The following is a 24734-nucleotide window of genomic DNA, read 5'->3' as shown; positions in this document are numbered from 1 at the left end:
AATATTATTCATCAGATTTGTTCATTTTTTCTTTACTTTTCTATATTTACAATAATCATAATAATAATTAATAATAATAATAATAATATTTTGTGATGAATTTCTAAAAGTATAATAATCATATATAATTAATTTTTATTTATATTCATATATATATAATTAATTAATTATATATAATAATAATAATTATATATAATATAGTATTCAAATAATTTTTTTAACTCATCAAATTATTATTATTATATTTTTTTTAAATTTCTTTTTTTATTTTATTTTTTTTAGCCTAAAACATATCTAAAATTTTTTGATGATATATTTTTATTATTTATATATTTTTTTTATTTATATTTTTTTTGAAAGATATTTAATTAATTATTTAAGTTGATTTACTTACAATATAATTTTTTAATTATTTTTTTTATCATTATATTTATAATATATATATATTTAAAGAAGAGACTTATAATTTTTTTGTAACTAGAATTTTTGATCAAATTTGTATTGTAAATAAAAAATACAATTTTTACAACGAGGAAAAAAATGACATATTTATACTATTTTTTTTTGCACAGCTATTTAACATGAATATCGCCTATCAAATATATTTATAATAATTTTTTTTTAATTTAATAATATAATGATAATCGTGATCCTATAATTATTCGTTTGTTTTTATACACAGATTTTTTCGTCGTATTTTTTTTAATCTTAATTAATTAAAGAGATTTTTTGATCGGTGACAGTTTTGAGTATTTTTGTTGATTCTCAGGGGTTAAAATAATAAATTTTTTGATATGAAGGATTGATATAAGTGTCGTTTTAGGTTAAAAAAGAGCTGAGACTAGACACAAGTCATTCGATATTTCGATGAGATCGCGAATTTTTTTTGTCAGGAATCATTCCTGTGATTCTCGTTGTTGTTGTTGTTGTTAAAAAGGGAAAATTAGAGTTTAATCGTCGAACAACGCAAAATGCTGTTTTAATTTCTATACCATATTCACATACTTATCTTGCGGCATGTAGTCGAGATTGGGGGAAAATGCTTGAGCACTCATTGCACCGCCGAGCGACGATCCGGAGTTCAAGCCGAAATTCGATGTCGAGTACCCGGAATGGCCCATGTTGTAATTCGACTGACTCTGGTTCTGGAAGTAGTCCATTTGCGTGTAATAACTGGCATTATAGTTGCTCGGATACTGGTTGTACTGATTGTACCAAAAGTTGTGCTCGTGATTCGGCACGTAGCTCAGCGGATTGTGGTTTTGCGGCGTGATGGGCGGCGATGGTGTCGTCATGATCGACGAATTGCTGCCAAGTGGCGTCAAATTGCCGGTTGTGCCGCCCGTCGATTGCCCGAGACGCGAATTAATGTTGGCATAGGCAGCAGGATGATGCGAGAGACCTGAGAGTTCGGCGTCGGATTTGAGGGAATCGTAGGCGGAGGACTTGAGACTGGCATCTCCGACGCTGCCATTTGACGTGTTGTGCCCGTGGAACGAGGTAATTTCCTTCTTGCAGATAACGTTGATGGGCGGACTCACGCTCGTCGATGGCGTCATCGGCAGAATGGGCGACGGATTGTGTTGCTGTTGTTGCTGCTGCTGCTGATGCTGACTACTCAAGCCGAGTCCGTTGGCGGTTGACGTGCTGTTTGCGTTGTTGTTATTGTTATTTGTGGCGGACGAGGAATTGTTGTTGTTATTACTATTTGAGCCGGGATGATGTCCGGATGACGATTTCAGGGGATTGCTACTCGATTTGTTATTTGAACTATTCGTGTTTCCGCCGGATGACGAGGAATTTTTACTGCTCGCTGACGACGATGAGTTGTTGTTATTGCTACTGTTTCGCGATGCCGCGGATCCGCTGCCTGTTGACGATTTAGAACTATTTACGCTAGATGTCGTTTGATGTTGCAGTTGTTGGCGGCATTTTGCCCTCCGGTTTTTGAACCAAACCTAGAAAGAGAAAAAATAATAAAAAAATTAATGAAAATATTTTTTTTTTTAATTTTGAAGATTTTTTTTGATATTGAAATTAAAGGATTTTCATTGAAATAATTAAAAGAATTTTAAGTAATTAATTAAAAGTATTTAAAAAAAATTATAAATTATTGGTTTCCTATTTTTGTAACGAAAAAAAAATATTAAAAAAATAATTTTAAAAATTTTTATTCAAATTTTTAAATTTATTTAATAAAAAAAATTAAAAAAATTATTTAAATTATTTAAAAAATTATTAAAATTTTAATTTAAAAAAAAATAAAAATTTTGATAACATTTTTAATAATTTAAATTTTTAAATAATTATTTTTTAATTTTTTTAAAGGAATATTTAAAAAAATTACAAAAATTATTAAAAATTTTATTTTAAAAAATTTGAATATTCTTTTTTTTTTTATTAAAATTGAGATTTACGAATTTTTATCAAAATATAATTTCAAAAAATTTTTATAAAATGAGGGTTTTCGATTTTTTTAACGAAAAAAATCAAATAATTTATATTTTTGACAATTTTTGATAAAAATTATTTATTAAGTTTAAAAATAATTTAAATTTATTAAATTAAAATAAATTAATTTAATTTTAAAAAATTTAAATTTTTAATAATATATTAATTTTCTACAGGAATATTAAAAAAAATAATAAATAAAAATAAAATATAAATAAATATTTTGATTTCAATCAGCTTTTTATTTAAAAAAAAAAATAATTTTATTTAAAAAAAATATTAATTAATTAAAAAATTATTTTTATTAAATTTAAAATAATTTTATTTAAAAAATTACTTTTAAATATTTTTTCATACTAAATTTTAATGCAAAAAAAAATATTTAAAAAATAAAAAAAAATCATTTTAATCAAAAATTGTTCAAAAGATTCAAAAAAAAAAACCTTGAAAAAAAAAGAATTTCAAACACAAAAAAATTCATTACGGATTACGTGCTAGAAAACCCTCCGGATATTGAATCATTTAATTTTCCCGAGAACAACACAAACAAATCATCAGGTTCGTTAGGCATGAAATGACGACGAGAGATATAAAACACCCTCACAGCATTCACTTTACGTCGCAAAGAGACATTTAATACCACATTATGAATATTTTAACGACTCTCTTCATTTTGCATCAAACTCCCAATAACAAAAGGGAGCTGCTTTTCAAAAGTCACTCAGATAGAAAAATATTTTTATTTTCCGCGTGCGTATTTCATTGCGAGGGGGAAAATGCACTCAGGCATTGATTTTTTTGTGTTCCCGAACAAACTCATCATATTCATATTACAGTTCCGTGTTTCCGCAATTCTTTTTTTCCAAGATCGAATTTCATTGCGTGCACGAATTGAAATTAAAATAAAATGAAAAGAAAACAGATTTCTCCCTTCTGCAAAAAAAAAAAAAAAGTTTTTCCTAAGAAAGTAATCTCTAATGTAATCCGCCGTCAATACAATAACATGTCACGTCGCAAAATGATGAAAAAAATCGAAAAATGAAGGAAAACTTATAAAATTTGCTTTTTTGTTGCACAGAAGCCCGACATGATGTTAATAATAAATACCGAGATGAAAATAATGAGACAACACAACTAATCTCCGAGATCCAGTGTTTGATGTTCTATGTCATCAAAACGGATTATTGATCTTGGTAATTTAAGCACTCAAAGGTGTGAAAAAATTTGTTTATTTATTTTACGTAAGTTACTTTCTCGAATTTCAGTGAAAAAAAATTTTTAAAGGTAATAAAAATATTAAACGTATTAAATTACTTTTCGTTCATTGTTATCAAAATGATGAATGTTCATTTTTAGAATTTTTCGTAAAGGTGCTCTAATTGCCGATGATGATGTTGTTCAACAAAACCACTAACACATTTTTAAAAAAAATTGGAAGAAGGTAGGTATTTAGGGCCATTTATATGATTTTATGACTTAGATAAGTAATATATCTAATAATTTCTTGTTTTTTTTAGGATGATGCAATGAAGGAAAATGTTTCATTTTTTACATATAATTTAATTTTTTATATTTTTTTTATTTGTTTAAAAATTTAAAAATATAAAAAATAATTAATTAAAAAAATTTTGTTAATATTTTTTTTTGAAATTGGAAAAAGTAATTTTTATTAATAAATATTTTAAAATTTAAAATAATTTAATAAAAATTTTGAAATATTAATTAATAATTTTTTAATAAATTAGTTATAATAAAATTATATAAAAATTATTTCAATAATTACAATTTAAAAAAAACTATTTAATATATTAAATGTTTTTAATTTTATTTTTAATAATTATTTTATACAAATTTTTTAGTTTTAAAATTCTTATTATATTTATAAAATTATTTTATTTTTAAAATTATTATTAACTATTATTGAGAAGAATTTTTATATAATTTTTTTTATAACTAATAATATTAAAAAAATAATAAATTAATCAAATTTTAATTTAATTATTTTATTTTTTTAATTTAATAAATTATTAATTAAATTAATTTTTAATTTTTTTTTTTTTTAATTAAATTTTTAAATATTTTTTTTTATTTTTAAAAATTATTTAGGTATGTTAAATGAAAAAAAAATGAAAATTGATTGAAAAATAATTAATTTAAAAATTTAATTTAATTAATAATTTATTAATTTAAAAAAAAATAATAATTAATTATCAAATAATTTTAATTTATTAAAAAAAAAATTGCCAATTTAAAAAAAAAATCTCAATAAAATTTAATTTTTTTAAAAATAAATTACAGACAGAAAATATAAGATAAAAAATTTATTTTAATTTAAAAAATTATATTTTATCAAATTTTTATAATTTTTCGTATTAAAATAATTTTATAAATTAATCCGTTAGAAAAAACGAAACATTTTCAATAATTGCTCCTGCCTAACTGACGTCTCTCTTAGTAACTCGATACTTTTTTCTGATCCCATTTAAAACGTGTGTCATTTTTTCTTCGTTTTTTTTAGGTGTTTTGTTGTTAAAAATATTTTGGTTTCAAATTCGAGATAACAATTAAATCTGTTTTTTTTTCTTTCTTGTACAAAAAAGAGCGAAGAACGAGAGAAAAAAGGCAGAAACGAAGAATGTTAATGCATTTTGAATCAAAATGCTATCATAATGTTTGTAATAAGATGCTTCTATTTTGATTGATTGCGTCACCATCGGAATTCCATTACAAAAAATTTTTTTTTTAGAATTTTTATTTTGTGATAAGAAATGTGAGTCATCATCAGCAACAAACAAAAAATTATTTAAAATTTTAAAGAAAAAGCGTAACGAATGACAAAATTTGAATAAAACAAATTATTGTTTAATCAAGGGCCAGAGGCAGGCGGAGAGACACAGTAGCAGCAGCCATCGTCGATGTTGAATGTTGTTTTTGTAATTAAATCGCAATAAATCATATAAACGTTATAATATTTTCTCATTTGGTACGCTTCATAAATCAGCATTCCAACTGAGCGCAAGAAGAAAAAAAAAGAAAGAAGAAGTGATTTCAATGGATTTTTTTAAGACGACGAAGAAGACGGAACAAAAAATAAGGTTTGAGGTTAACCAACCCAATGGCACAAAGTAAGACGGTAGCTAACATTATAAGCTTTTACAATCGATACATATGCATTCGGGAGGGATCAGGAATTGCATGTAGCTACCGTTTAAAGTCATTAATTAAAGGCTAATACTTTTCGCGGCATAAATTAATTATTTTAAGCTTACTAGAGGTACAACAGGGGTGTAACTAGATTATTTTTTTTTTATTTTAAAATTTATGTTATATTTAAAAAAATGTATAATTTAATTAAATAAAAATTAATTTATTAAATTAAAAAAAAATAATTTTTTTTATTTTTCAGTGAATATTTTTATATTAATTCAATTTTCAGAAAATAAAAAAATAATAATTTAATAAAATTTTATTTATTTTAAAATTTTTATATCAATAAATTTAATTTAATTAATTATTAATTTAAATTAAAACAATATTTAAAATAAAAAAAAAATAAATAATTTTTTAAAAAATATTCTTGAATATTTGAAAATATTAAATAGAATTTTTTTTTTAAATTACTTAGATATTTTTTAAAAAAATATAAAAATTTTTATATCAATTTTTATATATTGATAATGAAAAAAATAAATATTTAAAAAATAATTTAATTTAATAATTTAATTAAAATATTTTTAAAAATTATGTTAAAATTGAATTAAAATTTTAATTTAATATTAATTTTTTATTTAATTTGAATAAAAAATATTTTAAATTTATTCTTGAATTTTTATGAATATTTTTGCGAAAAAAAATAATTTTTAATAATAATTTATAACTCATATTATATTGAAAATGAAAAAAAATATTTTCTTTTTAAATAATTATTTTTTTTAAAATATTAAAATATATTTTAAAAAAATAAAATATTATTAAAAATTAATTAAAATAAAAACAAAATTAAGAAAAATATTTTTAATAATTTTTTAACAATTTTTTTGGATTATTTTTGATTTAATTTTTTAAAGAAGATTTCTTCTATTTTTAAAAATTTAAATTAAAGTTATATTTTTATTTTAAATGATTTTTTTTTTGTATATTTTCAAGAATAAAATTTTAATTCAAGTAACAGCACTGACTCAGTAGCAAAAAAAAAATAATAATAATCAAGTAGCTTTCTCATCAATATTCTGTCTAAATTCTATAGAAAGGCACAAAAATAGACTAACCCAAGACAAATTGACACATCATATTATTTACATAGGGATTATCGATCACCGAGAAAAAAAAGAAATCTTGCTCTATTGAAATATATATTCCTTCTTCTGATCCATTCAATATGATTTTTTGGGTTTATTTACATTACAACAATAAATTTTTGTTGGTTATTTATGACATTTTTACAAACAACAGATGCGGTTCCGGACATGCTGCGATATGTCGTGCCGATAATAAGGGTGCTGAAAATGTTTTTTGGCATTTATTTGCAAATCATTGTCACTTCTGTTCGACTTTTGTTCGTCCTGGAACTCAAACCCTCATTATGAGACTCTAAAAATTATGACATAAAATTATTTTTTTCTAAATAAATATTTGCTCATGTGAATTTATTGATTTTTGCAAAGTAAATGAACCTTTTTGAATAATTATCGCAATTTATTTAAATAAAATTAAATTTTCATGCAGGAAAATCGATATTGTAACAAAAGAGTGAAAACAATGGGAAGCCATATGAATAGAATAACGTCACAATGTAACGTAATCGGTTAAAGGCTTCAATTTAAAATTTACGGAAAAAAATTTTTTTTCGTTAAAAGGTTGTTGAACCAACAAGTGAATGCCGTAAAATTGGACAAATTCCCACAAAAAAACATCTTAATTTACGGCAAAATCGATAAATCACTATGGGATGTTTGTTTGCGTTTGCATCCCTGAAAAATCCGCAAAGAAAAGCAAAAAATTCGAAAAAATAACATTTCTTGTGTTGTTTGCTTTTTACAACAACAAAAACATTGCATTACATTTACATGTCCTCTCAGCAATTTTTTTTTTGTCAACTACAAAAGTGACAAATAGAAAAATAAACAAACAGGGTAAATAACAGATGTTTAGTTCCCAAAAAAATTATTGTTACAAAATTCAGTAAAATCTCAAATTTTGTTCTACGAGATGAAAAAAAAAAAAATAAAAAAAAATCCGACGGTAAATTTTTAAATTGAATTTTTTGACGCTTACCTGTACACGGGATTCTGGCAAATTGATTTTTAAAGCAACCTCTTCTCGCATAAAGATGTCGGGGTATCTCGTTTTGCCGAATAACGATTCTAAGACATCTAATTGCGCCCTCGTGAATGTCGTTCGTTCTCGTCGTTGCTTGCGTGGATTCACACCTAAAATGAAAAAAAACAAAATAAAAAAAATTAGTTTGAAAATTTAAATTAAATTTAATATTTTTTTTTGTACATAAAAATTAATTTACGATACGATACAAAAAAATCGTAAAATAATTTTTAAACTAACTTAAAAAAAAAATTAATTTTTAAAAATATATTTTTTTTTAAATATTTTTAAAAATTAATTTAAATTTAAATAATTTATTATTAAAATAATTAAAAATTAATTTATTTAAAATAGAAATGAAAGAAAATTTATTTATTATTTAATTTTTTTTAAAATTCAATTTCAAATTTTAATTTATTTTTTTAGATTTTTTCATATATTTTTTAATGTTTTAATATTAAGATTTAAAAAAATTTTTTTTGGCACAAATCATCGTTAAAAAACAAATTGGTGCAACAAAAGTCTTGATAAATTTCCATAAAAAGTAAAATAAAATATTTTGAATTCAAATTAATAAAAAATTTATTTTGCAAATATATATTAAATCTAATTCTTTTAAATTTTTAAAGATTTAGTAATTTAAAAAAATAAAATATTTTTTTACGTAAAATATATAAAAAAAATCAAATAAAGAAAAAAAAAATAAAATTTAAAAAAAAAGTTTTTTATTTTAAATTATACAATATTTTGTTAAAATAATTTTACTTAAAATTATAAAATTAAAATTAATAAATTTTTTAAAAATTTTATTTATTTTGATTTTAAATATTGAGGAAATTAAAAAAAAAATAATTTTTAATAAAAATCTAACTGAATTTTATTTTTTTTCTCTTTAAGTAGTAAATAAATTTTTTTCATACGATAAGCAACAATAAAAAAAAACGTAGGAAAAATTTGTAACGAGATTTTAAAATTATTTGATTTGGGGAAATGATGTGAAAATTCCCACGTTTTTTCGGTCTACGAATTTATTTTAACGTAGAATGAATATTTCTTTAGAATTTATTTACGCTTTTTATTCAATTTCAGTTTTTCATCGTAAAAAAAGCAAAAGACGAATTGTTTCAAATTGAATGAATAAAATTAATTTGAATGAAATGTTTGTTTACTCAAGTGATAATTTTTTTTTTACTTTCGTTAAATTAATTCATTTTGATGACAAAATGGCCGCCATTTCAAGACCAAAGTTTTAGAGTCTCATTAAAAATAATAAAAAAAAATAACGACCTTGGCCGTATTTTTGCTTCCTCTTCACGAAATATATTTTTTTTTAACACGAGATTAGAACTTTAAATCGGATTTGCCGTTTGTAGACCCACGTCGCGAAACAACTCAATTTTTTCACCCACGTAGCTCTCGACTTTCTTCATGAATACGAATTAAATATCAATTTCACGGAGTCACGTGTCGATTTTCCGTCACTTTATGGTGTTGTGGTATGCGATGCCCTTCAAAAAAATGCTTCATGGGAAACCAAAGTAATTTTTTTTTGTTTATTTTTCTTACATTACGACACAATTTGATACTTTACGGGAGTCCCCCTTTTTTTTTTTTTTGGAAAAATTGAAGAGCCGACGTGAAGTGTCATTAAATTAAAGTAATTGTAGTGCACTGCATGCGCGCAAATTGAATAATTGTGTCTCCAAACAATGCCAATCTCCTCCAATCAATATGGCAGAAGTCAATCTCTATGCTAATCCCATTTTCAAACATTACAAATCCATCAGCGCAAAGTTTACGGAAAACTCGATTAAGAAATCAAATTATGCACCCTCGCACTGCCAAACCTCAAAGTATACAAATTTCGAGGAAATTTCACTGTTCACACGTTTCGAGGCACTTGCAGTCGAAAATTACAAGATAAATATTTTCATTTCAATTTTCACATTTTCTTCGTAGGAGACCTGTGACGACCCTCGTTATACACTTATCAGCATCACATTTTCACACACTTGTCGTGTTTGTATAACTTTATTGTTATCAACACCTCCGCAGTTGTTTTGGCTGGCGGGAAGGAGGGAAAATTTTTCTTTGTCAGAGACGGAAGAGGAGTTCAAGATTTGAGGTAATTTTTGTAATAAAATGTTTAAAAAATAATTTTTTTTCATTGTAATTTTACCCAAAAAATTAGAATAAATTAATTAGTTTATTAATTAAAATTAAATTTAAAAAAAATTAATAAAATTTATTAAATTAATTTTTATTTTATTTTTTTTTTAAATTTTTTATTAATTAATTAATTTATTTAATTTTTAATATTTTTTAAGAGTTAAAATTTTGATAAAAATTAGTTTTTGAGAAATTTTTTTAATAAACTATTAAAAATTTTATAATAAATTATTATTTTATTATAAATAATAATTTAATTACAAATAATAAAATTATTAAAAGAAATTTTTTTTTAAAAAAAATATAAAAATTTAAATTTTATTAAAAAATTCCAAAGAAAAAATAATAATTTTAATTCGATATTTTTTATTAAAAATTGTAAAAAAATTAAGTTTTAAACAAAATTATTAATTTTTTATGCTTTAATTTTTTAAAAAGTAAAATTAAAAAAATAACAAAAAATGTAAAAATTTGTAAATTTTTTAGTATTTTTTAAAGCAATTTTAATTTTTTTATTTATTAAATTTATAAAAAAATTATTTGTCAAAAATTTAATTTCTTATTTATTCTGGAGAATATTTTTTAATTTTGTGATAAATTATTTTTTTTAATTAAAATTTAAAGTAAAATTAAAACTTTTGATTATTTTTTCAAAGTGTATCCAAATAACTTTCGAAAAAAAAAATTAAATATTAATTAAATATTAATTATTTTAATTCAAAAATATTAATTTTAAAAAAATTTTGAAATATTTCATTAAAAAATAAAATTCTTGAGAAAAATTAATTAAAATTAATAATTAAAAAAAAAAAAAAATATTTTCCAAATTTTAGAGAAATTTGTTAAATTTAAAAAAAAATTGACAGAATTTTTACTTTTACCGTCTCTGAAATAAAAAATTCCTCATAAAGTGACAAAAAATTTATTTTTTTTATTAATATGCCTTGAGGCAAAACAGCCAAATGGCATAAAAAGTCACAAAAAAATCAAAAAATTAACAACTGTCGAGACATTTACCATTCACCCCCGACGCACACTCTCGGATATTTATTCTAGATCACGCCTTCCATTGTTTGCCATTTGCTCGAGTAAATTATGTGCATGATCATGCTTCATTTATAACTGACATTTTGTTACAAAAAAAAAAAGAATTTCTATGTTGTATGTCTAAGCGCATAAATAAATAAATAATAATAATAAAATGCATTGCAGTTAATTGACACGTTACCAGATCGGTAACGTACGTGAGATATTTGCCGTTCAACATGCAGCCCCTTTTCGAGCGAAATAATGTATAATTTTTTATCATCATCATCCAAGCCGAGCACCGCACCGGGAGACGACGCAATATTTCATACTTATTACTTTTTATTTCGCTCGTCGTTTTTCGAGGGTACTGCATCGCATTGTTCCGCGCACTATTGTTACTTTGTTCGTAACGAGGCATAACAGGATCATATATGGCGTCAAAATTACATTAATAATCATTTTCGCTGCAGATGGCTCGAAAATCGGAATTCCGAGGGGTGCAAATGACGAGGGCAGGGCATGTTTGCCTCATTTTTGGCCAAACATTCATCAAATAAAATTGAATTGAGGTTATTGTATTAGCGGAACATACGGAATCGATTTGCGGAGGCAAAAATCGAAATTAATTGTTGTCGTGACGAACATTTAATTGTTTTATTGAACAAATATTTGAAACAAGTTTTCGAATAGAAAATGTCATTTTGAGTTGTTTTTTTAAAACATTACTTAAAAATGAGGCTGATGCAATAATTAAAATTGTTTCATTTTATTTTAAATTTTTTTTTAAATAATAAATTTTTATTTTTCAAAAAAATTAAAAAATAAAAATTATCAAAATTTAATTAAATTTTTTAAAAATTATTTTATATATAAAATTATTAAGATATTCAATTTAAAAAAAAATTAAAATATGTATTAATTTTATATTTTATTAAATAAAATAAATTAAAATAATTAAAAATTGAAAAAAAATTTATTAATTTTAATATTTAAAATTATAATTAATAAAAATTAAAAATATTTTTATTATTATTTAAAATAATAAAAATTAAATAAAAATAATAAAAAAATGATTTTCTATTAAATATATTTTTTTTTTTTTAATTTAAATTCTTTTTTTACATTCATTAAATTAATTAAATAAAAAATTAAAAAATAATATAATTTATTTTATTTTATTTTATTTAATTTTATGAATTCATTCGAAAGTAATAAAAAAAATATTAAAAAATCTTAAAATATAAAATTAATTATAATTCATAAATAACTTTAGAAAATAAAAATTATATAAAAGTATTAAAATAATAATTTTTATTAAATATTTATTTAAAGTTAAATATTTATTTAAAGTTAAATATTTTTTATTTATTAAAAATTATTATTTTAATTTTTTTATAATTTTCAAAAATAATTTAATTTAAATTTTTTTAAAACTTAAAAAAAATTGATGGAATGTAAAAACAAGTTGCATTAGCTTCAAATACCTCAAACAAAATAATAAATAAATAATAATTTATAATAATAAATAAAATATGATCACGTTCCTTATCATCGATGACGACCTGTCAATCCACACAAATCGATTTTTTAAATATTTGTTTTATTTTTGATTTGAATGAAGAAGTAAAAATGTAAGAAAAAAGAGACGAACGCGCGATAAGATGACGACGACTGGCGCTCAAATGCTCGATAAAACGATGACAAAGTACGAGACGACGATTAATAATTTTTAAAAAATATTTTTTTCTTTCAGTTTTCAAAACAACGAAACGTGAATCACAACTTAATTTTTTTTTCATGAAATTTATTGTTGATGTCTTCTGACATTTGCCTTACTAATTTAATTTGATGTGATGTGAGAAAGGCTGTTGTCGTGAGTTTTTAACTACCTCACCAAGCATTTGTTTTTGAGCTAAATTCGATTGATTTTCTCACGAAGCGGCTCCATTGATGATGATGGAAAAAAAAATAATTGACATTTTTTTCGCGCATATGAGAAATTTACGCAAAAGTAACAGTAACACACAAAAATAAATAATAAAAAAAGGAAAGATCCCCTCTTTTAATGGCAGAGAAGCAACTGAAAAGAGAAGATAAACCGCTTATTGGGGGGTGGTAGCAACAACATTTTCTATTATTATTATTTATTAATGTGAGTTGTTGTGTTCGTATGTTACCCTCCGACTTTTCTGAGGACTTTCATTTTGATTATTTGCTGCTACTTTCGGTACACGCTCATAAAACATGATGGAGGAAAAATAAATTGTATAAGGGATGTGCACAACTTTTTGCTCCCCTATATAAATAAAGATCTGCTTTTCATTTCTCGTTCTCTCTCTTGCTTTGTTCGAAACATCGCCGCGCACAGAAACGAAGCAAAAAAAAAAAAAAAGATTATTATTGACGTTGTATTTTCTCTTTTCTGCTCTTGTGATGCTTTTGTACTACTTCATATATGAAAAAGTTTGAATGCAAAATGTAAACGATCGCTATTATGATGATGATGATGACGATGATGAAAAAAAATGTAAAGAGCGCACTTCATGTCTTTTCATGAGTTTTGCTCGTTATTTCATACAAAATGGAGGAAATGTCACAAATGTTGTGGATTATTTTCCGCAAATATTCTTGAAAAAAAAGGAACTTGTGAAACAATGGACACTCGAGAAATGCATAACGAGTTCTTTTGTGAATATTTTTGAGTTTATTTATTTTTTTTTTTTCGTGAATGTTGAACTGTTAAAAATTTCATGGTATGAATATTGAAAAATATTTTTTTATAAAGAATTTTCCGCAATTATTTTTTAAATAAAATAAAATTAAATTTAAATAAAATATTTTTATTTTATTTAAAATATATTTTTATTTTATTTAAAATATTTTTTTTATTTTATTTTGAAATGTTTAAAATTTTTAAATTTTTTAAACATTTTTAAAAATATTTTTGAGTTACAAAAACGTCAGACTTGTTTTGCTTCTTACATACTTTTTTGTAGTTTTAAATTATTTTTAATGCCTTTAAAGCTCTTGTTTAATATAAATTTAACTTAAAAATATTTTTTTTTTGTAAAACGATCAAAAATAAAATTTCATAAATAAAGTTACAAATTAATGAATGAATTTTTGATTAGAAAAAATACAGAAAAAAAATTTGATTGTTTTTAAAATTCTTTAGTCAAAAAAATTAAAGAAAATAAATTATTTAAAAAATATATCTTAAAAAAAATAATAATTTTTGTATAATTTTAAATAAAATTAAAGTATTTTATTTTATTTTAATTTTATTTATTATTTAAATTTAAGTTTTTAAATTATTTTTTTAACTTTTTCTAATTTTGTTTTCATAAATTTTACGATTTTGAATAAAAAAATAAATTTAATTGATAAAAATATTTTTTTCTTATTTATATAAATTTTTATATATTTATGAAAATTTCAGGAAAAAAATATAATTTTTTATAATTAAAGTTTTTTACAATTTAAAAACTTACAAAAATGTTAATTTTCGAAAAAAATAAAAATTAAGGATTTTATTAAAAATTATTGACCTTTCCTTATTGAACATAAATTTAATTTTAAAAAATTATATTAAAATGAAAAATTTTTTATAAAAAAAATACTTAAAAATAAATTTTGTCCCAATCAATTTTAATTTACTATAATTATCAAACTTTTAATAATTTTCTTTAATTAATTTTTGGATTGTTAATTTTTTTTTTATTAAAAATTTTAGAAAATAAAAAAATCTAATTTTTCATTCGCGAGACATCAACTTCTCACATCTCCCCGATCACAGAGACAGTCGTGACAAATGTTCGTACATTTCTTTATCTCTCACATAATTTTTTTGTTGTTGCTTCGTGGACATGACGCCACTGCGACGAGTTATCACGGCAACGTTAGCAAGCAACCTCTTAATGTTTTTTTTTTACAATTGAAACAAAAAAAACGAAAGAAAAAATGGAAGCACTTTATCGTTCACGTACGAATCGAAATATGCTTTTAATGTGACACAATATATTTTTGTCACGAAAAATTACTCAGGCTTGATTTGATGGATCATTGATGTGATTGAATCTGGGCCCGAAAAAATCAAACAAAATTCACATTAGTGGAATAAATGTGACACGGAGCTACTGCGGTAAATATCAATCGATAAATAGAGCGAGAAAGGGACAAAAAAAGAGATAATCAACAAAAAATTATTTTTTATTATTATTGAGACCAAAGCAAGACTTTACTTTGTCTAGTCTAAACGAAGGAATTTTTTTTTAAAAGACAACAAAAAGTGTATTAAGATTTTTTGTGTCTATGGAACGAGAAAATGCATTGTTCATAGTGCACATAGAGAGAAGAAATTAGCTACTGGTTTTATTTTTGTTTGAACAAAGTTTTCTATCCTCCTTTTTTTGTGATGATAATAATTTTGTTTAATGCCCAGAATAATAGACTCTTTTTTAAAGGTCGGGCATTGTGATGATTAAATTTTGAAAAAACGTTCTACCTGAGAAAATTTGAATATTGTGGTGAATATTCAGGTTTTTTCTGCCTTTTTTAAATAATAATAAATTTTTGAACAAAAAAAAGTAATTATAGGAAAACAAAAGACGTAAAATTTCTGGGATTTGTAAAAATGTGCATCACATTTTTTTTTGAAACACTTGAATTTTTATGAGTTTTGTGGTAATTGCAAAAAATTAACCTCAAAACACATGAAAAATTCGATGAAATGCAGATTTTTTCGCGTCCCTTCTAGCTTATGATCTACAGGTGTGATAAAAAATGGTAATAAAAAAGCAATATTTACCCCACATACCTTGCGGAAACCCAACGGCATCTAAGCCATGAGGAAGGCCAAATGGTGCAAGAGATGCCATGGGCGGCATACCAGGAGGCAGTGGCCCGTGCGGATGTGTGTGATGCGGATGGTGCGACGAGCCGTATGTGTGTGGATGCGGGCCGAGATCCGAGGACTTGAGAAAGCCCGCCATCAGGGCTTCGGTCGAGTGAAGCGCCACTTTAGTTATTTTTAACCACTACCTAAAAAAAAAATTTAAAAAAATTATTATAACGGAATAGCTTTCCCGGAATTGATTGAGTAAGTATGAATATCATCGCCGCTTGAGTGGCCAATAAAAATAGTCGACCACCCAGAAGAACAATTATTTTTTACGCATTGTTCGAAATCGATAATACTTGTTATTGCTATCGAACTCGTGTTCGATCAATAACTTTCAAGAGGTCTAAAAAATTTTTTTAAAGTAGCATAAATTATTATTTTTTTTGGAGCATAACGTGATTTATGAGAAGATGTTTAACGGTTTCGATAAATATGAAGAAATGTTAAAGTTCCTAAAGGTCTTCCAATTAATTTTCTTAATTCCAATTTTTTTTATTTTATTTAAAAAAATTTTTTTTTTTTTTTTTGAAAAAAATGCAAAAAAAAAACGAAAACGGTAGCACAAAGAGTCATATATTTAAATTTATTTAACAATAAATATAATATAATTTTTGTCTGTTCCATATACCTTTTTTTTACAATACAATCAAGAATTTAGTAGCAGGAATTTAAACGACAATAAAAAAAAATATAAAGTATAATATTCATATGTATCATCTCGGACAAACAAACGAAAAAAAAAAATAAAAAACTGGTTTGATTATTATAATTATTATTAATATAATTTTTAGTTCTTGTTTGTTAGTTGCTGCGCATGAGCTATGCTTGTTATTGTTAACAAAATTTCAAGAGAAGCTCCAAACTTTAATTTACATTTTTTTCACACTTACAAAAAAAAAATCAGAAATTGTATCTCCGACAAAAATGACAGCGCAAGAAAAAGTGATTTTGTTATTTTTTTATAAATAAAAATATTAACAATAATAATAAAAAGGTAAAAAAGCCGCCCGACGACTACTACTACTACTAAGTATACTTAAACCCAATGAGAGAGAGGAGAAGAGAACGAGAAAAAATTTAAACGAAGCAATTTAACGAGCAATGTTGCTTAATTTTTTACAAGATTTTTATTGTCGCCGCGTGCTGTATTTTTTTTTAATATGAGGTAAATGAGCTTTCTATCAAGACGACGTTGGAAAGTTAACGCAGCAAGAATCGATCGTGCCAGATAAAATGTAAATTAGATGCTAATTTTTGTTAATTTAGACACTGTTTAACGCAACTATTAGCAGCTATTTGACTAATTATATTGTTTTATTTGAAATTCTCTTTTGTGTGGATGAATTTCTCTCAAAAGTTTTTTTTCTTACCGCATTTCGAAGAAAAAATGTGGTTTTATAGGATGTCTCTATTAGAAGAAAAATTATCGTAGGAATTGAATTTTTACTTCTAATTATACATTTTAGTGAATTTTTTAATTGAAATGTTCACTGGGGTTAAAATTTTAAATTTACATTGAGTAGAAAATTTTCAAAATGTTGAATTGAAAATGTTGATTGGGATACTTATGATCCCAGTTAACATTTTCATTTTTCATTCCAATGTAAATTTTAAAATCTTTCGACCCAGAACATATTTCAAATTTTCGTCCCAATGCATATTTCAAAATTTTTCTACTTAATGTAGATTCAAAATTTCATAAAGTTCAAATTTAAAATCTACATTAAGCAGAAAAATTTCGAAATATGCATTGGGGCAAAAATTTGAAATGTGTTTCGGGCCTTATTCAGAATGTGGATTGGGATGCTTTTTGATCCCAGTTAACATTTTAATTTTTCATTCCAATGTACATTTTAAAATCTTTCGACCCGGAGCATATTTTAAAATTTCATCCCAATGCATATTTCGAAAATTTTCTATTTAATACAGATTAAAAATTTAAACTTTAATGAACATTTTCGTTTAAAAAAATCATTAAAATGTATAATTCAAAGTCAAAATACGATACCTTCGATGAATATTTCGCCGAAGACTTTTAACATTTTTATTTAAAAGAAAACAAAAAACCGATAGAGATAAAAACTGGAGCATGACGCATACCCAAAGGCATGAGACGATTCCTGTAAGAGATCGTTAAAAGCCAAATTTGTTTTTGATCTTATCTGCGGACAATAAAGCGTGTGCCATCGCGATGCCAAACCCTGTTATTGTCGTGCTTCTTTCTCTCTATCTCTTCTTGCAAAGCGAGAAACTTGATTGAATAGCAATAATAACACCTACTTTATTATTACAACTTTTGTGAATAGTACGAAAAATCGCGCAATCTAGTAATTTTTGCAAGAGAGAGAAAAAAAAAACTAACCATATAATGGAACGACATATGATTAATTTATATAAAAAAGAGCAACAACAACAACAACACCGAACCGGCAACAGTTCAAAGACATTCCAATAATAATATAATATAAATATTAATAAAGCGACGTGTAAGTTTTAACTCTGTAGCTTCTGTATTCATCATCAACGCGCGCGGTGTTGCTTGTTCCATACCGTCACCCGAAATAAAATAAAAAAAAATCGAAAGATATACAAAAATATAAAATTATCATGAAAATGATCTGCGCGATGACTAAAATTTTTTCGGGTTCTTTCTTATGAGCGACCTGCCATTTATGTATTGTGATGGTGTCCCGCTGCGCTGAATTGCGACTCCAACTCATTTTTTTAGCATACAAATGTTCAATCAGACTACATGTATGTGTATAATAAACGAATAAATAAAATATTAAATGATATGCATGTACTAATTATCTGTGACTACCAAATTATATTGAACTACTGGACATTTCTTATGATTATTATTATTAATATTTTTTTTATTATTTCATTTTTTTCAGGTTCGTCGCTGTTTTGGTGTCTCTTGAACTCAAAACTTGATCCCAAAAGTTATTATCAGGTAGCAGAAACCTCATTAAATAAATATTGAACGAAAATAACGAAAAAAACACAGTAGCAGCAACTAATTAATAATCAAACACACAACGGTTCATCACAAAAAAAAATATTATTATCCAATTTGCATATATACATATATGTTCGTAACATATATACTTATAACATATATATATGATAATAATAGTACCAATAATTGTTTAAGTGTAAAAATTAATCATATTAATAACATCGTTTTCTCGTATTTAGTCACGTCTTCGTTCCAATTAAAATCGTAAAGCTCGATTTTCGTTATAAAGTGATTAGAAATGTATTTTTTTTAATTATCAAATCCACTTTGGTCTAGTTTCCACGAAATCCTGCACGCACAGGAGCTTTAAAAATTAGATAGCTACTGATTTTTTTATTTAATAAAAAAAAATATTAAACATATAAAAAGTTAAAACCAGTAGACAAAACACATAAAAATTGATTAATTTTCAGTAATTATTCATGTTGAATGGTAATTTAATAAAATTATTACTTGGGTATAGTATATTATAGCAAAGAAGAAGAAGCCAAATAATAATAAAAAAAAATTATTTACAGAGAATCGAATTGCTACTACGTACATTTAATTAGCGTTTATAAAATTATTATTATATTATTTTTTAACCGTTGGTAATTTTTTATTGTTATAATTTTTATTAATTTTTTTTTATTATTTACAGTTTTCGAGTTCAATGATGATCGATGGAGCGATGGATGGATGGATTAATTGGTCAGGTAAGTTTTAAACTTCATTTAGCTGGATATCCTATCCACTAGACAATATGGGAAAATATAACATTGACTATAACAAGTTGATGATAAACGCATAATAAAGCTTTTAAATATTTATTAGGTACGAACAACTTTGTACAAGTTTCTGTACAAAGTACAAAAAAACTTGAGTAATTGATATCCCGTTGTCTTGCCTTTTTATTTTTCTAATGTGTGTACAAACATTTTTCAATGTTCATTATTATTACTTCTTTTTTTTGTGAAGAAGTCCCTTTTTTTTGAGTTAGTTAAGCAACTACTGAACAGCTTCTTCTTCTTCTTTAAAGTCGAGTGTGCCAGCGCGACGGTGAAACGAAATTTTTATTTATTGCCAAAGATTTATTTCATTTTTATTGGAATACTGCGGTAATGGACTCGTGTGGAATGAAAATAAATGAGAAGTCGAATAGAAGTCGCTAGTTGATTTGTTTTAATTGAATCCATTTATCTCCTTCAATATATATGAAATGTGTATACGGAAAAAATATTTTTCTACGAAACAACATGTTTTACAAATTAGATAAACACGTCGGGATTAACAATAGGCAAATAAATTATTTACCACGAGTACGCAGTAATGAGCAAATTCAAGCGATTATTATCGTAAAAATGCATTTTTCGCTGTTTTTTGTTGTTGTTAGATCATCATCGTTCGATCGATGAAGTAACTTTAAACCCAAAAATAATTTTTTAAAACGCGACCCAAAAAAAATTTGTTTGTATTATTTGCCATTTTATTGTTATTTTATCGAAAAAATATTTAAAATTGTCGAAAAATATGTACAAAAATATCAACATTTAGTCTAATCCTCCTCTAAAAAAGTTAATTTAACTTTAAATTTTTTCTTCATTTAAATTTTAATTCACAAAAAATTTTTTTTTTGTGTACGAATGCGAGAGAAACAAAGCTTTTAAAAGCAAGAGCCACGCACAGCAAACAAATAACAATAAACATAAAATAATCATAGATAGCGGAAAAGAGTCGTTGTGTGGTATTATTGGAGCTCAAAAATGGCGATAATACTCTCGTTATTGAATTTTACTAAAATAAAAATTGAAATTTGTGTCCCCAAAAGCAGTCATAAAATTGGGTAAAACTAGAAATAATGAATAAGATTAAATTTTAGGTGTTAACAAAATTTGTATATAAAAATTTCCATTCATAACCAATGTCAGTAAAATCTCTCGTAGTCGAGTATCCCTGACGCATTTTAGTTATTTCAGCGAAAACTAACATAATTTACATAAAATTACTATTTGTAACAAATGTTGCTGATATCGTGCCTAGACGCCTATTTATGGAAATTTGGCGACGATCGAATTTTTTATTGTTTTTTCGAAATTAAGTGGTAGAACATGAAACAATTTTTAGATTTTTTGGATCAAAATCCAGAAAATATGTCAAATAAAAAAAAATGCTGAACAACTAAAAAGGTAATGTCTTAAATGACACATAATTATATGCATAAAGATAAGCAAATGGAATTATAATGATGTTGTTCGTACAAATTTGTCTACATGAAAACGATGTCGACGGTGAAAAAAAAGAAGCAGATTTTTTTTCTCTCGTGTTCTTATTCCTTTATGCATATATTACCTGTGTGTGTTTCGTTTGTATATTTTGTCGTTACTTTTGTACCTCTTTTGTTTTTATTTTAGTGCTCATGTTTTACGACGATAGAACATTTTTGTCGTGGCTCTTATCAGTCAAACCAAAAAAGTTATTATTATTGTTTCTTTTTTTTTCGTAAATGTATAAATAAAAATATTTGACGAAATGGAAAGATATTTCTTTGGGATGAAAAAAAAATTATTGATGATGATGAATTTTTATGATTTTTATAAAAATTTTTTATGTTGATGATGACAAGTTTTGGTGACATGGCATAGAAAGGTTGTGTTGTGAGTCATGATTTTTTTTTAGGTAGGTTAAATATCGATTAGGATGGATTAAAGGAACAAAAGTTTTGAGTAGAAGTTAAATGTTAATAATAATTATTTTTAATTTTTGCAATTTTTTTTCTATTAAATTTGGTTAAAATTAAATTTCAGAAATTAATTTCAATGCAAAAGTTTAAATTTTTAGTGTGAATTTTAGATAACCTTAGTTTAAATTTTTTTCTATTAATTTTTAAACTTAAACTTTATTAATTTAATGTTAAAGTTTTAATTCTTTTGAATTAAAATAAATTCTGAATAAGCTTTAATGATAAAAACTTTTAGTTTTTACATGTTTTTTTAATACAAATTTTAAATAATTTAGCAAAATTTAATATTTTTTTTAACTTTGGTAATTTTAATTAAAAATTATTAATTTATAGATTTTATAAAAATACTTTGTGTCAATATAAATTCCATTAAATTTAATTATCAATATGAGAATTTATTACAAAAACTTTTTTTTTTACAAAAAGTTTTTACATTTTTATAAAATTTTTGGATAATTTTAGTTAAAAATTGAATTTTATTTAATATTTATTTAATTTAAACTTTAATCATTATTATTAAAAATGATTTAAAAAAATTAATTAATTATTTTTATTAATTATAAAAATAATTAATTACTTAAGTTTAATAATTAATATAGAAAATTAATTTTTAACTAATTTAGGTCCTTTAAAAAGTACTTTGAACCAAAATAAATTCCCTATTTATTCAAAAATTAAAGAAATATTGAATTTTTAAGAGTAAAATGGGGAAATTTTATAATTTAAAATTTGTAGAATTACTTAAAAAATGTATAAAATTGACTAAATTTATGATTTTTTCAGTATCTTAGGGTAAATATAATTTTGGGAAATGAGTTCCCGGGAAAAAATAAACTTTTTCCATTTCTGAATAAATGTACAAAAAGTATATTATTAATATTTAAATTTGTTCCTCATATTGAACATTTAAAACAAGAGTTAAACATTATTACTAAAAAAAATGATTGCCGTCGGACAATTAAACTTTTTGCAATAAATATTTTTATAGAAAATATATTTAAATTAAAATATTTTTTTTTATTAATAAATATTTATTATTAATATTATAAAAATATTAAATTAAAAATTAAATTAAATTAAATTAAAAATAGACAAAACTAGTAAAAATATAATTTTAATTATTGTTAAATTTGATTTTTTAATGAAAAATAATAAATATTAACTATTAATGTAATTTTTATTACATTTTATATAAAAAAAAATCAGAAATTCTCAATAGTACAAATTCTATTAAAAAACAGTTACTTTACGATAAACTTTCGGCTCAGTTAAATACTCAATCAATCACGTAGCGATAACGACAAAATAACTAAAAAACATTGTATTCTAATTGTATATTAACTTACCTCACAAGTATAACCGTAAATATCCTTTTTTATTGTGTTTTTGTTGTATTTTATTACTTTTTATTTATTTATTTATTATTTGAGTATTATTATTTGTTCACAATTGTTGTAATAATTACTGTTGGTTTATTTTTTGTTTTACTTTTTTTTTGTGTGTTAATGCGTTACTTTTTTATTATTAATATTTAACGCATTTAAATTATTATTTTTATTTATATTTTTTTATAAATTATTCCTTTTTTCACAGAGTTTCACAATTTTTTCTTGATTTGTTGCTATTTAATACTTTGATTGTTACTTCGGAATGATAATTTCTGAGCTTGAGTTGTCGTTAATTAAACATAAATATTATTTTTATTTTTTTGTCAACTTTTTGGGACTTTTTTCTGGACTTGTTGACTTGTTTTTCCTCGTTACGAGTAAGAACTTGTAATTTATTTTTGCTTTTAAAAAACAAATATAATATAATAAAAATTGTTGATAGAAAAATGTTGTTGATGTTTTGAAAACGAACGAAGAAAAACCACTGTGTTGTGTTTACTGTTAATCCCCTATTGACACTTGTATGCTATATGAAAGTCTTTTGCTTACTAATTCGTAAAACAAACTCTACTTTACACACCAAAACCTAAAAACTCGTCGATTTGCGACGCACGACGTTGTTATACGCATAGACCACGTACTGGTCGTAGGTCTGTAGATGCACGATAGAGACCAATATGAAGCACGAGAGAATAGTTATCTCTTTCGCACGCGTTATGGATACGGGAAATGTACCGTTTGTTGTTTCACTTTGACTTGCACGACGGAAAAAAAGAGATGGAACATCGTAAAATGGTTCTGAAAAAAAATATTAAAAAAAAGGAAAAGTTATTCGAGTTAGTAAATCAGTGAAGGAAAAGAAAATTACTTTTGACGAGAAAAGTCGATCGATTGAAGGATCAAAAGAAATTCCGGGTTTAAGAAACGAAGAACTTTTCGAACAGTTTTAAATAAATTTGTACCTTTCATATCTTATCTCCGGGTCGTATCTCTCTCTATCTCATGTTATTTACTACATAACAATAAAATATACAAATTTGTTGTTGTTGCGTGTTTTGGTACATAATATAAATGTTAACCACACCCATTTTTTATTTTTTTTTTTATTAAACTGATAGTCATTATTTTTATTATTATTATTTTTTTTCGTATATTTATACACGAAACACGGTTAAAAGGTTCTATATACTTTTTAATATTTTCAGTGATGGAGCCTTTTTGTCAAGTTTCATGTCAAAAATTCATAACTCACATCCCTGTTAAAAAAAATATTTTTATGTACTTTTGGTACAAAACGCTCCGGAGACGAAAAACGAACCGAGATAATAAATTCAAAATTATAATATTATAAAAGTTAATTACGATTCATAAGTATAAATATGTCTGCCTGCCGGGTATATAACGACAACAACAATAAAATAAAATAAATAAATGAACGAGTTTTTCGCGTTCGTTTTGCCATGCCATGATTTTATTTATTTTATTTTATATACAAACACATGTGAGACAGATACAAGTCGTGACTTGACTGGCGATGCTTTGTTTATTTGTTTGTATTTCTTGTTTTTTTTTCGAGTAAATAAAACTTGATTAGACAAGAACAGCGAAAAATATGAAATTTTATTATTATTTTTTAATGTTAATATGAAAAAATCCACCATTATTTTTTTCTGAATAAATTTCAGGATGGAGGCTTTTTTCTTGATATTTATTTTTTTTTCCTTGGAAAATCTTAAC

At 23.8% G+C, this 24734-nt stretch overlaps 1 protein-coding gene across 2 annotated transcripts; it reads right to left on the bottom strand.

The window, feature by feature from the left end:
* Positions 1-657: 657 nt before the first annotated feature.
* On the bottom strand, positions 658-23039 carry LOC134834089 (homeotic protein ocelliless-like). 2 transcript variants are annotated; one of them, XM_063848629.1, is made up of 4 exons: positions 22956-23039; positions 15776-16008; positions 7726-7880; positions 658-1958 (listed from the first exon to the last, which is right to left on the bottom strand). In XM_063848629.1, exons 2-4 carry the CDS (start codon positions 15957-15959, stop codon positions 987-989), a joined length of 1311 nt encoding a protein of 436 aa, XP_063704699.1. In that variant the 5' UTR covers positions 15960-16008; positions 22956-23039; the 3' UTR covers positions 658-986. The 2 variants fall into 2 exon arrangements, with proteins under 2 accessions (XP_063704699.1, XP_063704700.1); XM_063848630.1 differs by having other exon boundaries at positions 15785-16008.
* Positions 23040-24734: the final 1695 nt, after the last annotated feature.

Source organism: Culicoides brevitarsis, chromosome 3 (assembly GCF_036172545.1).
Source record: "Culicoides brevitarsis isolate CSIRO-B50_1 chromosome 3, AGI_CSIRO_Cbre_v1, whole genome shotgun sequence".
Classification (NCBI taxonomy): domain Eukaryota; kingdom Metazoa; phylum Arthropoda; class Insecta; order Diptera; family Ceratopogonidae; genus Culicoides; species Culicoides brevitarsis.
The sequence above is the reverse complement of the archived record's forward strand: the minus strand, read 5'-3'. Positions and strand labels throughout refer to the sequence as shown.

Bases quoted from the DNA above. Each gene is read 5' to 3' on its own strand.
- LOC134834089 (XM_063848629.1), bottom strand. From the start codon at position 15,959: ATGGCGGGCTTTCTCAAGTCCTCGGATCTCGGCCCGCATCCACACACA. The intron at 7,881-15,775 runs GTAAATATTGCT...TTTTCATTTTAG, and splicing joins GTTTCCGCAAGGTATGTGGG to GTGTGAATCCACGCAAGCAA. The intron at 1,959-7,725 runs GTAAGCGTCAAA...TTCTCTTTCTAG, and splicing joins TGCCAGAATCCCGTGTACAG to GTTTGGTTCAAAAACCGGAG.